At 39.4% G+C, this 16,695-nt stretch overlaps 1 protein-coding gene across 3 annotated transcripts; it reads left to right on the top strand.

Moving 5' to 3' along the window:
- The first annotated feature begins 6,370 nt into the window (after positions 1–6,370).
- MTERF1 (mitochondrial transcription termination factor 1) lies at positions 6,371–13,432 on the top strand. Of its 3 annotated transcripts, none has more exons than XR_004681997.1 (3): positions 6,371–6,674; positions 7,214–7,271; positions 8,252–8,294. XR_004681997.1 is itself a non-coding variant. In XM_035020526.1 (3 exons), the coding sequence occupies exon 3, from the start codon at positions 11,963–11,965 to the stop codon at positions 13,097–13,099; it is 1,137 nt and encodes a 378-aa protein (XP_034876417.1). In that variant the 5' UTR covers positions 6,589–6,674; positions 7,214–7,271; positions 11,932–11,962; the 3' UTR covers positions 13,100–13,432. The 3 variants fall into 3 exon arrangements, 2 of the variants coding, with proteins under 2 accessions (XP_034876417.1, XP_034876418.1); XM_035020526.1 differs by lacking the exon at positions 8,252–8,294 and adding an exon at positions 11,932–13,432 and having other exon boundaries at positions 6,589–6,674; XM_035020527.1 differs by lacking the exon at positions 8,252–8,294 and adding an exon at positions 11,932–13,432 and having other exon boundaries at positions 6,661–7,271.
- Positions 13,433–16,695: the final 3,263 nt, after the last annotated feature.

The raw sequence follows: 16,695 nt of genomic DNA, 5'->3' as shown, positions 1-16,695 counted from the left end.
TGTGCCAATGGGAGCTAGGGCTGAAGCACCTCTGAATTTAGGTCAAATAATGTGGAGAGGAGTTTGAAGTCAGAACGACAGGCCAAAAGGAAGAAAATGTGAGCCAGTGGGTCTAACAAAGGATCTGAGAGTTGTTTTTCTGTGTAGTGTGGTAGGTCATCTCCATGACAAAACCTGCAGTGAAGTCCACTTTGCTCACTAATGTTTTCAGGTGATATGGTTTACTTTGGCAGAACTCAAAGTGGTTCTGGGTCTAGCAGGGAGGATGTATATGGTGCAGTCGGAGGATGGGAGAACAGTTGGCATCTGGGTTCCACAAAGAAGAATGAGACTCAGTCTGTGCCCTTAAGAAATCACGGTATCATGCAGAGATTGATATGTATGCACCATATTAATTTAAACACAAGGTAGAATAAATTTGGTGTTATACTGATTGCACAAAGCACTACAGAGATATGGAAATGGGAGAGATTTACTCCAAATGGGGGTTTGGAAAAGCTTCAGGGAGAGATGGTATCACACTTTCTAGGTTAAGAGATTGTTATGGACTGAATGTGTTTCCCCCAAAATGTATACATTGAAATCCTAACATCCAATGTGATGATATTAGGCAAGGGGCCTTGGGAGGTAATGAGGTTATGGGGCTGAAGCCCTTGTGAAGGGGATTAATGCCCTTATGAAAGAAACCACAAAGAGCTCTCCTACTCCTTTCTGCTATGTGAGGACACATTGAGAAGACAGTCAACTACCAGGAAGTGGGACTTCACTGAACACCAAATCTGTCACCACCTTGATCTGGACTCCCCAGTTTCCAGAACTGTGACAAATACATGTCTGTTGTTTAAACAACTTAGCCTATGGCATTTATGTTATAACAGTCCTAACAAACCGAGGCTAAGAGTGCCTAACAAGTGGATATGGTGAGCAGAGGAGTGAACAAAGGATCGGAGGCAAAGAAGTGCAGTGCTGTGCTTAGGAAACTGTGAGACTACCTGGTATTAGAAAACGATGCCAAAAACCCACTTCCATCTCTAGACATTTTGCTATGTAAACTACCACTGTTATGTGCAGCTAAATACAATCCTGATAGAGTGCTCAGTAAATATGTGCTAAATGAATAAACAGAGGAGTGAGAAGAGGATTGGACTGGGAGATCTCACCTCCAATTCTGGCTCACCAACTGTAGTAGTAGACAGAGATGTTTTCGTCTGCCCAACTTACCTTTCTTCATTCTTTTTTTAAGATTTTATTTATTTGTTTGAGAGAGAAAGCGAGCACATGAGTGGAGGTGGGGAGAAAAGTAAGAAAGACTAAGTATAAACTCAAATACAGTATAGGCGGGGAGTTAAGAACACAGGCTCTGGAAGCAACAACCTGGGTTGAAATCCTGGTTCCCCACACATGTCAGCTTTATGTTCCTGAAAAAGTCACTTAACCCTCCTAAGCCTCAGTTTCCTCATCTGTAAAATTATACCTACCTCATAGGTTGAAAAAAGAAAAGAGTTTTATGTATAGGAATATTCTGGAAGAATATAAACAAAATGTAAATAGTGATTATTTCTAGGTGATGGAATTATGGGTGAATTTGTTTGCCCTCTTTTTCTAATTTCTATAGAAAAATATTTCTATTTTTATAGTTTCTACAGTGAATTAAAACACTATTTTCTGAGTGTCAGCATAGCATCACAGTTATGATCACACACTCTAGAGTCGGACTTCTTAGGTTCCAGTTACTTATTAGCTGTGTGAGCTTGGGCAGGTTACTTAGCCTCTATTTCAGTTTCGTCATTCATAAAATGGAGATCATATTATTTCCATCATAGACGTAAATGGATTAATACAGGTGACGTGATTAGACCAGTATCTGCCAGATAGTGTTATATGATGTTTTCAGATATTATTAACATTTTTCTCTTTTATGTCCTTTTCCTCCAAATGCCTATTCTTTGGATGCTTTAAGTCAAGAAACTAGGTTACAGGTATACAGTAGCTCACTGTAGTTTAATGCAGGTGTCCGCAGACTATGACCAGCGGCCAGGTGCTCTATGAGCTAACAGTCTTTACATTTTTAAAGGATTGTGAAAAAAGAACGAAAGAAAAAAGAAGAATGTGCAAAAGAGATAGTAAATACTTTAGGCTTTGTGGACTACATACCCTCTGGCCCTTTATAGAAAAAGTTTGTTGGCTGTTGGCTTAATTTGTCTCCCCTTTCAAATATGTTTAGGATTTAAAACCACCATGCTATAAACACCAAGGACTAAATTTCTAAGGGTGGAATTTGAAGAAATACTGTAATTAGGAAGGGAGATAGTTTTGGACAAGGAAGATTTTATTCTATTTCATGAATATTTGCTCCTCTGCTTTGTGGTAAGATCACTTTTTTCTTTTTTTTTTTTTTTAAAGATTATTTATTTATTTATTTGACAGAGAGATAGCGAGAGAGGGAACACAAGCAGGGGGAGTGGGAGAGGGAGAAGCAGGCTTCCCACGGAGCAGGGGCCCCGATGCGGGGCTCGATCCCAGGACCCTGAGATCATGACCCGAGCCGAAGGCAGATGCTTAACGACTGAGCCACCCAGGTGCCCCACTTTTTTCTGCCAGTGATTAAGAATGGCTTCATAGTAATTGAAAGCATGGTACTATAGGATCAAACAATCCAAAAGGTACTTAAACTCACCAGGCTGAATGGGATCTCAAATGATTATTGTGTTTCTCTCAGCCAACTCTGTCATGCTGTTGGTGGCAGTCTAACTACTGTGGGAATCTGGGATCATATCAGGTCTGGAATCAGCAAATTTGCCAGACTAAGTACTCAGTTCCTTGCCGTAGCCCTTGTGGTAATGAGTGTGGGAGTGGGAAGGCTGACTCAAGGATCTCTCTAGACCCCAGTCAGGCATATTTCAGAGAAAGAAAGTTGCCACTAGTCAAATCTTTAGATTTCAAAAGAAATTCAAGGTTGTTAAAAAGCAATTGTTTTTGAAAAGGGGGGAAATTAAGCTAAGTTGTTTGTTGGGGTGTTTTTTTGGTTGTTTGCAAACAGAAAGAGTGTTAACCTGTGATTATCAGGGTAACTTTATCTACTGTTTTACTCAGCAGTAAGCAATTTGTAGCCTTTCCATGTGTTTTCATAAGCACACAAGATAACCTCAAGCAAGAGAATGGGAGAAGAGATATGATGTTCCTCTGAGGACTTCAAACTACACTGGTAGGAAGCTGGTAGGTCTGTCTAGGAAGTTGCTGTGGGTGGGGGTTGCATTTGTCTATTGAGTCCAGGAGTCTGGGTATTGCTGTAGAGGGTGGAGGGTGGGGAACTAGAGGGCTACTTCCTTTCTGACCTTAACTGGGTCTGCTGAGATTCAAACATGAGTGGTCAACCAAGGGGCTGTGGTGTGCCAAAAGCCTATCTGCATGAAAAACTAAGGATACTTCCTGGGCAGAGCGGGTCAGGCAGACACTTTTGACATAGTGAAAAAAAAAACCTTAATTATAAAAGGGCAGAGGTGCTTCTGAATATAGCATAGATTCTGTACTCCGACTTGACTTTCATCTCACCGCCAGAGTGTCTTAAGTCCTACTTGGGGAGGGAGGGCGCCAGAGTCCCTACTTTCCCCTGCAACAGACTTTTGGATGAAAAAAAGAGGGAGGAGATGCTCCAATACAGACTTGGCAACTTTTTCTTTTCTCAAGTAAAGGCATTTAAAAACACATATGCCATCTAATATTACCATGGTTTCAGAAAAGAAAATTGTAAAAGGGATATATAACAAAACAAATTTAACTTAAAAATTGGATTACTTTAGACTTTATAAAAAAACTTTGAAAGACAACTTTAGAACAGTTTCTAGTGAGACAGGGCAGGGACTGGACTTGGGTCTCCTCAAACCTGACCGTGAAATCTAGCTTTCCTGGACAGCTGAAACCCTATGCCTCTTGAGTAGTATATCTTGCAGGAATGTGGAAGCAGGATGATTACCTCATGGAGGGACTGAACTACGAAGACAAGAAAGACTGAACCAAACTAGTCTGCACCCAGGTGGACCCCCCGCCCTGACTTTTCACCAACTATTCCCCTCATTATAATACTAAAACCTACACACATGGGTGGAGATTTAACATGCTAAATAAATAGACTTGTGACATGTGAAGAAGCATAAATTTTAAGTGTGCAGGCACCAAGAAATCCCTGACTCTATATGTCTCGACATCACTCCTTTCTCTTTTTAGTCCCTTTAAAAAACTTTCCCTGGCCTATATTAGGGGACTCAGTCTGAAGAACTCCTTTCTTTGTGCTGTCTCCCTTGTGCTCCAGAATAAGCCCCAATAAAAGCCTTGCCTGGAACTTTCTTTTGGCCTCCAGTCAATTCCTACTGTTTAGAGAGCCCAAAGACCAAGTGAGTGACACTAGGAAAAACACCCCTCCACCATGTTGCAACTACTTATCCCTTTTGTTCTCTGTTTCTTCATCATTGCTTACTCCCTGCCTCTGGTCTTCTACCACACACAGCCCTCCAATGTTTCCAACCACACTTCTTCTTAATTATATCAGCTTAGTAGGGCATGGATCAGCTATGGTCTTGGGCAGGTCAGATGAGGGGAAGCATGCAGAGCAGCAGACACTCAGGCTGAGTGAGACCTATCAAGGGAAATAAGGTCAAGGAGGGCAGGGGCTTTGGCTTGTTTTCCACTATATCCCCCTGATTCTGAAAACAAGGTCTGGAATATACAGGTGTTTAATAAATGTTCACCGAACCAATGAATAAAATACAGGCAAGGTATATATAGGTTATACTGTAATACACCACTAATGACAGTGAGGTAGTAGTCACTGCCTTACTGGAGGTAATGACGACATTTCACAAATCATTAAATATTAAACCTCTTTGCAGAAATAGGAGAAGGAAAAAAATTGCTAATACACCATGCTAATCCAACCATCATTATACCTTTGCTGCTATTCTTCTCAGTGTTTTATAATATGCATTTAAAATTTATTTGTAATCAGAAAATTTTGGATAGGAAATACAGCACTTATTTTCAAAAGAACCAATCTCCTTTACCCACACATATCACTAAAAACAAACTTAAGTGATGTTGCCTAAGTAAGTCTGAACTAACCTTTGGTAATCTGTATCAGTGCATGTGGTATAAATCATAGAAGACTTACTGGTTAAGGAGGTATAACACATGTATTCTCTTGCTGACTTCTATTGTAAGGGTTTCAATGTCTCATCGGCAAAATGAGAGGATTCATAATGAGGGATTCATAATCTCAAAGGTCTTCTTAAGTCTGAAATTCAGTGATTCCTAGAATAGATTTTATTGTTTAACATTGTAAAGTAGCTTATAAATATAATATTTATATATTTATGCATGTCAGTTTATATATTTATATATGACAGTAAATATAAACTCAGATATAAGAGCTCCTTCCATGCAGAAATAGATTTTAGAAATTCACATAAAGACCACTTCTAACATTTCAGGACTACTTTTTACCTGGAGGGACAGCAGTGAGTAATTTCACTTACCAGAAAGGCTGATTATTGGTAATTTAAAGTTCCAAAGGTAAATCTTTACCCTTATAAGCCAATAAAACAGAAAATTAATTCAAAACAAAGTGACAACATACCAGCTAGCTCCTAGTCTAAGGGACAGAGTGAAAATAAAACATTAATTGGTGCAGAAATGAGATAAAGAAAAATTTACGATATGCTCCTACATGGAGTAGGGTAAAGCAGGACATTCTTCCTTGCAGTAGAATTCAGGATCAACCCTCTCCCCCACTTTTTGTTTTTCTCAAGACCAAATCACTTCCTCTGGAAAATAACCTGGCAGTTTGAGGATTATTTCATTAATTTAGATATAATCTTTCTTTTGGAGAATTCAGCGGAATTGCTTTGAACTGAAGTTTAATCTCCATTGCTACCGCCCCCAGTCAAGTGAGAATGACAGGACCAGGAAGATTTAAATAAACAACGCCTTCAAGGGTGACAAAAATGCTTCTGCTGTGGAGATTTAAGTTTCTGTTGAAACTTTAAATAGCCTAGTCTCGTCACAATTTCAGAAGCAGCATAAATAATTCGTGCTGCAAGCTGTTAAATCGAAGTATATCAACACTGCTTCCTAGCCTGAATGCTGAAGCTGAATTAGCACTAGCGGCCACACTCCAGGATTTCCAAGGTAGCTCAGGAAAGAAAGAGAATCTGGGACTCTTCAGGAGCCCCAGATTGCACGCGTCTTCCGACACCAAACGCCAAGGTGTTTACCAGCATATGTTAACGATATTAATAAGCATAATTACCCTATCAGGTTGCAAAATTCATGTATATAATAGCGACTTTCCTACCGCACGTCGCCAGCAGGCACTCGATCTCTGCAGCCACCCTCGGCCACAGGCCCGGGCTTCGGGGAAGCCCATGGTCCCGCCTCCCTCCAAAACCAGCCCAGGCCGCCTGTTCCCCGAGTTCACCACGGTCTCTTGCCGCCCCCTGCTGGGCTCTTCGCGTCAGGCTTGCAGAGGGCTGCCGCGCGGCCGCCGGGGGGGCGCAAAGAAGGCGACGTCACCTCTACGCGACCGGAAGTTAGTCTTGTTCATTTCCGCCTCTACGTCCCGCCCCAGGCCCTAGAGGCGGAAGTAAAGCCATCTACCGAATATTAATACAGTCCAGGTTGAGGTCTGTGGCTGGCTGCGCTTATGCTTTCTTTTTAGAAGTGGGTCTGGGTGATTTTGATGTATGGTGGAGTCCCCTTCCCGCGCACCCCTTGGCGAGTCGGTTTTGGGGAGGAAGGGGGAGCGGGAGAACCCATGGAATGGAACCCGTGTAATTACTATATTAACTTAAGTGAGCTAATACAAACTTGTGACAGAGTTCTGCCTTTTTCCCGATTTTCTAATTTTAGGAATAATCCTTACCTTTTAAGTTGTGGGGTTGAAGTAAGACAGTGTATGTGAAGCACTTAGCTCCGGTTTTTACAAACAATGCGTGATTACGCCACCTTTTCCCATTAATACTCGGGCGTGTTCTTGCCGTTTTCCTCTCGGTATCTCTGAGAGATGCTTAGTACATAAGAGGTGGCGCTTTTCACAAGGACGTTATGCAGTGTTAGCTGGGATCGATTTCTTTATTCTGTATCACGAAGTGCTGACAATATTTCGTCCCCCCCCCCCCCTGCCTTTTTTTTTCTTTTTTTTTTTTTTTTTTGCCATTTTTAGGGACAGCTGTTTTCCAGCTCTTCAGGAGAAATGCAACATCCTCTCTAAGACAGATTAGGTAAGAAATGGATTGCTGTAAAGATCTCCAAACTTCCCTTGTTTTATCAAAAGAAGACCAACTGGAATGTAGTACCCTGGGACAGTGATTAGCCATCTCCATTAAAAGTCCCTTTATCAAGCGAATTGTGCAGCAGAGAACAAGGAAATCCTCTTTTATTCCTCAGGCCTTACAAGTTATGAGTACAGAGGTTTTCAGTGTATTTGTTAATTTTGGAATTTAGTCCTTGGAATAATGGTTTTGGTTAATTAAAGAGTGAATGGAAAGATTTAAATAAATTAGGGAATATTATTTTTGAAATCTGTAGATTGAGACAGTTGATACTTTTTGCATTAGGCTGCTTATGTACATATTACCTTGCTAGATGTTATAGGAATGTTTTGAATGTTGATCAGGTGCTTAACTTTTTTTGTATTGAAAACTGAAGAACTGATAAAGGTCACATATTTCCCAGTACTTTTTGTACCCCTAAGCCAATTTAATTTGTTAATTGATCTGGTTGCAAAATAACATGTTTATTAAATAGTATCACAGTATTTCAGGAACAGTACATGGCCCCCATTAATCTCTCAGAGAAAACTCTTACTGCCTTTTTACTTTCTTTTTTTTTTTTTTAAAGATTTTTATCTATTCAGCTGAGAGAGAATGAGATAGAGAGAGAGCATGAGAGGGGGGAGGGTCAGAGGGAGAAGCAGACTCCCCGCCGAGCAGGGAGCCCGATGCGGGACTCGATCCCGGGACTCCAGGATCATGACCTGAGCCGAAGGCAGTCGCCCAACCAACTGAGCCACCCAGGCGCCCCTTACCTTCTTTTTATATATTAATGTCCCCCCCCTTATATAAGTGATATTATTTTATCTGTACTGTTATGTGGTTTGCCACTTAGAATATCTTGGATATCTTTCCATTGTGTTAGATATGCCTCTTTTTATTTTTTTTAATTTTTATTTTTGTAAAGATTTTATTTATTTATTTGACAGAGAAAGACAGCGAGAGAGGGAACACAAGCAGGAGGAGTGGGAGAGGGAGAAGCAGGCTTCCCGCGGAGCAGGGAGCCCGATTCGGGGCTCAATCCCAGGACCCTGGGACCATGACCTGAGCCGAAGGCAGACGCTTAACGACTGAGCCACCCAGGCGCCCCAGATATGCCTCTTTTTAAAAAAATCAGGTTGTATAGTATTAATATTACATAGATGTATCACAATTTATGAATCATTCTGTTGGTGGGTTTCTTTTCTGTTATAGCAAATGATGTTAGGATAGTCATCCTTTTTAATAACAAATGTGTATTGTCCTTTTATTTCTTTTGGATAATTTTAAAGAAGTGAAAATGCTGGTTAAAGGATATGGTGGATGGTGCCAAATTCCCTTCCAACAGTGGTATTTGAGAATTTCCTGCATTTCCTCACATGCTCATCAACAGACCGCAAGCAAGAGAGAGCAGGAGGAGAGGGGAGGGGCAGTAGGAGAAGGAGAAGGAGACTCCCCACTGAGCAGGGAGCCTGACACAGGGCTTGATCCCAGGACCCTGGGATTGTGACCTGAGCCGAAGGCAGACGCTTAACTGACTGAGCCACCCTCATGCCCCTGGTTTTAGATTTTTTAGTAATAAGTGATAAATGATTCACTTCAGCAGTATTTGTTAAGTTAAAGATTTGTGGGAAGGTAGTATTTGAATGAGACCTTGTACTATGGATAGATATGGGAGGATGGGCCTTTCTGAAAGAATAGCTTCCACAAAGGCAAGAAGACAAAAATGGGCAAGAATGTTTAGAATTTGAGGTTTGAGAGGCAATAATGCCTCGTGTTGTGAGGTTGTAGAATAGAGCAGATAGCTAGGAAGGTAGTTGGAATGGTGTGGTGAGAGTTTTGAAGGTGAGTGTGAAGATTTTGCTTTCTAGGGGAGAGCAATAGAGGTCTTTAATCAGGGAATAAGGGATATAATCACTTCTTTGTTTTATAGGTATACTATGGTGGCAGTTTTTCATGACTGATGTTAGAGAAGCAGGTTAGGTGGCTGTTACAGTCTGGGTGAGGGAGAACAGCAAAGAGTAGAGATGCTAACGAAGATACTGAAGAAGCTGAATCTACATGATGTAATGACTTTGGGGTTGAGGAAGAGGAAGAAAGTAATCACTTTTAGATTTTTATCATGAGTGACTATTATGATCAAGTGGTAGTGATTCTATTCATCAGAAGAGAGCTAGTTTGGGGGCTGGGAAAGATGTTCAGTTTGGTTTTAGACATGTTAATTCATGTGGAAGATATTTCCGCAGCGAGTGAATTATACATAAGACATAGATTCAGGAGAAACCTTAATAGATTTATGACTCCTTTGTTAAGAAATTTGGCATATATTTTCACTCTTAGTCTGTTATTAGTACAATTCCTTTTGAACTTTCTGTGGCTTGCTCAGCCTGTTTGTCATGGTGCTAATCATCTCAAGAGTTTGTTGTCTGGAGTAGTTGTCTTCAGACTTTTGATTGTGTACACTCTCAGTAAAAAAGGTTTTATACGTGTACCTCCAATGTATATTTACTTACTAATTATATACATGTTTTACAGTACTATTATATTGTACATTTAAAACACATAAAATGGAATTTTTAAAAGGCTAAGACAGATACAAATTAGAGTGTCACTGCTTGCTTCCTATATCCCATTGGATCATCTTTCACCCCTATTCCCAAAGCACAGGTCTTACCTACCACTGTCAGTGTTATGTACCGTTGTCCAGTAGAGGTCACCCTTGCGTATCTGGAGGAGAGAACAGATTGTTGAGCTGTGCAAGTAGAGCCTTCATTCTGTAGTTCGAATGAGGATCTTATTTTTCAGTTTCTAAATTCAGCATTTTTGGAAGAAGATGTGGTTAAAGAGTAGTATGTGGAATTATGGAGCGATACAGAATAGTGAACTCAGGGTATGGGGCAATCTAAAATGTGCTGCTGTTTGGTGTTTATTTTGTGAGTGTCTTGCATTTTTGTTTGAATATTATTTGATTCTATAGTTTGGGAATCTTTTTTTAATTCTTTGAAGATCTGTAGATTACCTGGGGTATCGGAGAGTTCCCTGCCTGTAGGCATACTCTTAAATTCTTGTTATATTGGTGTAATTAAGGGATGGGTGGCTGGCTCAGTCGGTGGAGCGTGCGACTCTTGATCTTGAGGTTGGGAGTTCGAGACCCATGTTGGGTGTAGAGATTACTTAAAAATAAAATCTTAGAAAAAAATAGTGTAGGGCAGACACAGAGAGGCTTTCTTTGATACTGATCTTGAAAGCAGTATCTCAAGCCCAGAGATATTAGTGGTGAGTTGGAACCATCTATTTCTATTTTTTAAGATTTTATTCATTTATTTGTCAGAGAGAGAGCACAAGCAGGGGGAGCTGCAGGCAGAGGGAGAGGCAGGCTCCGATTCAGCCACCCAAACGCCCCTATTTTATGTTTAATTGGAGAGGTGAGAAGGGAAATGCTTCCTTTAAGTGATAAGAGCCCATGGTTAGAAATTAAGAACTAAGTTTGTCACAGCTATATAGTCTAAAGAGGAAAAAGTACAATTAAAAAATATATGTGTTTTATGACTCAGACCACAATTAAAGAACATAAATCATCTGACAAATTGAATAACAGAAGAAAATTTTTCTGTTGCTTTCCTGATAAAGTATTTCCTATAAATGCAGATACTTATTTTAGTAGGTACCTATGGTTATTATCATATATAAATTCATACATTTTGGGCCCCGTTTCTAAATGATTAGGAAAATGAGTTATTGAGGTTTTAGTCACTTGCCTGAAGTTATGTGTTGTGAAACAGATGCAGAGAGCCCTGGGTTCATCTTTTATAATGTGGCAGGGTAGAGGAGGATGGTCAAAGTAACTCTTCATTGTTTATGTGCTCTCAGCACAGTTCCACGGTGTGGATTAAATAGCGCAACTAGATCATTTTGAAGATAAAAATTGGTTTGGGGTAGCTGGGTTACAACCCAGGGGGTAATAGGGTAAACTGAAGGACATGGAGATTGAGATTGGGAACTGTTGACCAGAGGTCTATATAAAGCTAAGAATTAAGACTAATGATAGCATGGGTTTAAAGAGAACCATGAGTCTAGAAAAAGGTGTTTAAGGTGGAAATTAGATAGTCTGAAAGTGTTGATTTTCAAGGCTATATTTAGAGTTTGAGGAACCAGGAAAAGGGAATAGGGGCAAAGTAGTCTGGTAGCTAAGGCAGAGGCAAGGCCAGAGATCTGGGAAGTTGGAAGACAAGGCAGAATTGAAAGCATTGGTTAGTAGGAATAAGCCAGATGTTTGAAAACTAGGAGGATAAAGCAGAAGTAGGGAGGTTCAACTGGTTTTGGGTAGCAAACATAGGCAAGTCCAAATATAAAGAGCAAGATAAAGGTGGGAATAGCTGTGGATCAGTGATGATGCTTATAATGTTTTTCTTCACATTAAGAATGGAAGCAGCCCCAGGCCCACAGATAATCAGAAGCAGTGAACTAGAGAGTGGGAGTGTGGTGGTTGAATTGTTACTGCAGCACCTGGAGAGCTGGAGCTATACATATTTTCTTACAGAAATGACCATGATGCTTATAGGACCTTAATATGGTTTTTAGCTGTTTAACACATGCATTTGTATAATATTATGTATGTTGTTTTACACAGCGTTCCAAAAGGTTTGGGATACCTGACCATTATGGCACCAAGAAACTTCTTGTCTATGAGAAGTAACTTTCTCTTTGGTTCAAGATGTTGGATGATCCGATTTTCAGCAGAAATCCTCCTTAAAACAGTTTCATTTAGGCTTTTTAGAGTGAAGTGTGGTAATGCAGACAGGGAGTCTTTGGAGAATGAAGAATTACTGAATAACTTACTTACAATGGGAGTAGACATTGACATGGCGAAAAAACGACAGCCTGGAGTTTTTAATAGGACGGGAACTAAAGAGCAGGACCTGAAGATGTTCCTTCTGTCCAAAGGAGCTAGCAAAGAAGTGGTTGCTAGCATTATATCAAGATATCCACGAGCCATAACACGCACACCTGAAAGTCTTTCAGAACGGTGGGATCTGTGGAGAAGAATTATGACATCAGACCTTGAAATTATAAATATTTTGCAACGTTCTCCCGAATCTTTTTTTCGGTCCAATAATAACCTAAACTTAGAGAATAATATAAAGTTCCTGTATTCATTTGGATTGACCCATAAATGCCTTTGTCGATTATTGACCAGTGCTCCACGTACCTTCTCCAACAGTCTAGATCTGAATAAACAGATGATTGAATTTTTGCAAGAAGTCTGTTTGTCTTTGGGTCACAATAAGCCCAGAGATTTTGTTAGGAAGATAATTTTAAAAAACCCTTTCATCTTAATTCAGAGTACCAAACGGGTAAAAACTAACATTGAGTTTTTACAGTCAACTTTCAACTTGAATGGTGAGAAGCTGCTTGTTCTGCTCTCTGGTCCAGGAGCTAAAATTCTAGACCTTTCCAATGACTATGTCAACAGAAACTACACAAATATCGAAGAGAAGCTGTTTTTTCTTGGGTGTACTAAAGAAGAGATACACAAGTTTATTTTACGCTATCCAGATGTGATATTCTTGGGAGAGAAAAAGTTTAATGATAAAATAGACTGCCTCATAGAAGAAAAATTTAGCATATCACAAATAATTGAAAATCCTCGGATTTTGGATTCAAGCATAAATACTTTAAAAAATCGAATCAAAGAATTGGTAAATGCTGGCTATAACTTCAGTACATCAAACATCGCTCTTTTATCTTGGAGTCAAAAAAGATACAATGCTAAGTTGAAAAAGTTAAACATTGAATAGAACATTGTTCTGGGAAATTAAAAAGTGTCAGTCTTAACAATGTAGTGATACTTCATTTTGAATTTGGGCCTTTCAAAAAGGAGAATTTTGGTTTCTTAACCATATATACATAGATAGTGATCCTTTGGATATTTTATTTTAAAGGTTTGTAAAAACTCATGGTCAGTATGTTCCAGTATAGTCTTCCCAGCCAGCTACCTTTTCTCTAGTTTGAATTAATACAACATCCGGTTATATGCTACAGGCTGTGACTGTCATATGAATAGTAGTTCCTGAGTGCCAGAGTGGAACAATATATAGAAAGAAAGTACAAAATAAGTTTTTATGGTTTCTGTTCAGATTAAAAAATCAACAGATTCATTTGGACAGTTCTGTTTCCTCTTGGGGTCTTGAATTGCAATTGATTTTTCCTGTTACAGCCACATATCTAATTGTGGTTCATCTTCAAAATAGAATGGCAGTAAAAATCTGACAAACCAAAAAGGAGGGCTTTTCATCTCAAGTTCTGCATTCTTCATTTAAACCATTAGTATGTTCCTCTTTCCCTCCAAGGTAGGCTCCGTTTACTGTGGGTATATCCTGATTTCTTTAAAGGCAATGGCAACTATGATGGGCAGAAAAATGGCCACCCAAAGATGTCAGTGTCTTAATTCCCAGAATCTGAGTGTGTTCTGTTACACTGGAAGAGGATTTTGCAGATGTAATTAAGTCAAGGACCTTATGACAGGGAGATTATCCCAGATTATCTGTGTGGGCCCAGTGTTATCATATGGGTCCTTAAAATGGAAGAGGGATGCGATGTAAGGACTTGACCCTATTTACTGGCTTTGAAGGAGGAAGGGACCATGAACCGAGGAATGCAGGTAGCCTCTAAGAAAATGGGAAAGGCAAGGAAACATTCTCCCCCTGGTGCCCCCAGAACGGAACACAGCCCTGCTGGGACCTTGAATTTAGCCCACTGAAACTTGTCAAACTTCTGACCTACAGAACCATAAGAGAATAAATTTGTGTTGTTTTAAGCCACTGAATATGTGACAATTTGTTACAGCAGCAAATAGGTGAATATAGCAACTAAATAGTGATTAGTTGCATTATAGGTGGAGGAGTCACAATATATGGTTTAGTATATCTGTGTTTTTCCTCTTTTTTTTTTTTTAATTACCTGTTTTATCTGCATACCTTTCTGGAATGACTAGCAAGTTGTTTGTAAAGACTTCTAAATGTCTGTGTAAAAAAATGAAATGTAAGTAATAAAATCTAAATAAAGGAATATTTTTACTTAGTGTAGTTTAAAGAAATGGTTATAGTTTCTGTATTTTTTTTTTTTTAAAGATTTTATTTATTGACAGAGAGACAGTGAAAGAAGGAACACAAGCAGGAGGAGTGGGAGAGGGAGAAGTAAGCTTCCCACTGAGCAGGGAGCCCAATGTGGGGCTTGATCCTAAATGATTCCTCAAAAAAACTTTCTCCTGCCACTGATAGAAACAAAATGCCTGTTTTTTCAAGGCCATTTGATGTCAGTGATACTTAAACTTATTGCCAGTACACTATTTGATGGCAAGCATGGCATGGTTAAGAAAACATTGGCTTTAGAGAGACACTTCTTTGGAGTGATGTATCTGGGCATCATTCCTGACCAGCTCTGTGTGTGTAAATATTTCAATTTCACTGAACTTGTATTCTCATCTGTAAGATTAAAAATTGACCTTGTCGCGCGCCTGGGTGGCTCAGTTGGTTAAGCGACTGCCTTCGGCTCAGGTCATGATCCTGGAGTCCTGGGATCGAGTCCCGCGTCGGGCTCCCTGCTCGGCAGGGAGTCTGCTTCTCCCTCTGACCCTCCCCCCTCTCATGTGCTCTCTCTCATTCTCTCTCTTTCAAATAAATAAATAAAATCTTAAAAAAAAAAAATTGACCTTGTCCATTTGCAGTAAATTCCCATTGTCCTCCCCCTTCCCTAGCCCTAAGCAACCAATGATCTATTTTTTATCTCTCTAAATTTGTTTATTCTGGACATTTCAAATAAATGGAGTCATACAATATGTGTTTTATTTTGTGACTGTCTTCTTTCACTTAGCATAATTTCAAGTTTTGTCCATGTAGCACATATCAGTATGGTGGTATTATTGGGAGTAAATATTATTACTGTTAACCAAGTATTAGTTCCCTACATGTTCTGAATTTTATGGGAGTATTTTCTGAGTCATTTCTTTGGAATCTAACAAGTTTGTAAGGAACTTGAGGGAGGTGGGTAGCAGAGGAGATAAAAGATTATTTGGCATCACAACTGGACAGCTACATGCAGAAGAATGAAAGTGGGCCACTTTCTTACACCATATACAAAAATAAACTCAAAATAGATTAAAGACCTAAATGTGAGATCTGAAACCATTAACTCTTGGAAGAAAACATAAGCAGTAATCTCTTGGGTATCAGCCTCAGCAACATATTTATGCATATGTCTCTTCAGGCAAGGAGAACAAAAGCAAAAATATTGGGACTACACCCAAATAAAAAGCTTTTGCACAGCAAAGGAAACTATCAAAAAAACAAAAAGGCAACCTCGTGAATGGGAGAGAGATTTGCAAGTGATATATCTGGTAAGGGGTTAATATTCAAAACATATAAAGAACTTAATACAACTCAACACCCAAAAAATAAAACAATCCGATTAAAAAATGGGCACACCACCTGAATAGACATTTTTCCAAAAAGACCTACCGATAGCCAACAGATAACATGAAAAGATGCTCAACATCACTAATCATTAGAGAAATGCAAATTAAAGCCACAATGAGATATCACCTTACACCAGTCAGAATGGCTGGTATCAAAAAGACAAGTGTTGGTGAGGACATGGAGAAAAGGGAATCCTCGTGCATTGTTGGTGGGAATATAAATTGGTGTAACCACTGTGGAAAACAGTATGGAGGTTCCTCAGAAAATTAGAGATATAGTCAGTAATATTCTATAACATTGTATGGTGACCATAGTTACCACAGTGAACATTGAGTAATGTATAAACTTGTTGAATCCTTGTTGTACATCTGAAACAAATATAACATTGTATGTTAATTATACTTCAATTAAAACAGTGTTGATGGAGAGGAAAAGGGTTATTTGTCATGAGGATTATACCTATATATGCTGATATACTACCTCTAGGATCAGCATATCTGTTGAGTTGGGGTGGATGGGGGAGCAAGTGTAATTTTAAGTGTTAGCTTTACATTCAGAAATTATTGACAATCCCTTCTCCAGTATTTGCTGTATTCTCTTCATGTTTATGGTAAATAAAATATAAAGGAACATAAAAAAAGATGGGACCCCAGGCATATATAGAGAGGTGTTTGTGTATATATATATATATCATATACGCTGATCCTTAACGGCCATTATTATACGTGAGATGGCAGTAGGTGATAGAGAAGCAACAGCTGTGGACAATGAGAAGTGGGATGCACAGCAGTACAACATAGCATATCTTTGGAAGGTTGGGGAGGGACAACTTTGTAGCAACAAATGGATAATGCCTGTCAGGCAAGATTAACATGTCATACTTTTAAGGTTTGAGTCTGAGGGAGAGTCAATTCTTCTTT

This window comes from Mirounga leonina, unplaced genomic scaffold, assembly GCF_011800145.1.
Source record: "Mirounga leonina isolate KUSES-001 unplaced genomic scaffold, KU_Mleo_1.0 Mir_174, whole genome shotgun sequence".
Lineage (NCBI taxonomy): Eukaryota > Metazoa > Chordata > Mammalia > Carnivora > Phocidae > Mirounga > Mirounga leonina.
Note: the sequence above shows the minus strand (reverse complement) of the source record. Positions and strands in the feature narration are given on the sequence as shown.

Coding starts and splice junctions, on each gene's coding strand:
- MTERF1 (XM_035020526.1), top strand. CDS start 11,963: ATGGCACCAAGAAACTTCTTGTCTATGAGAAGTAACTTTCTCTTTGGT.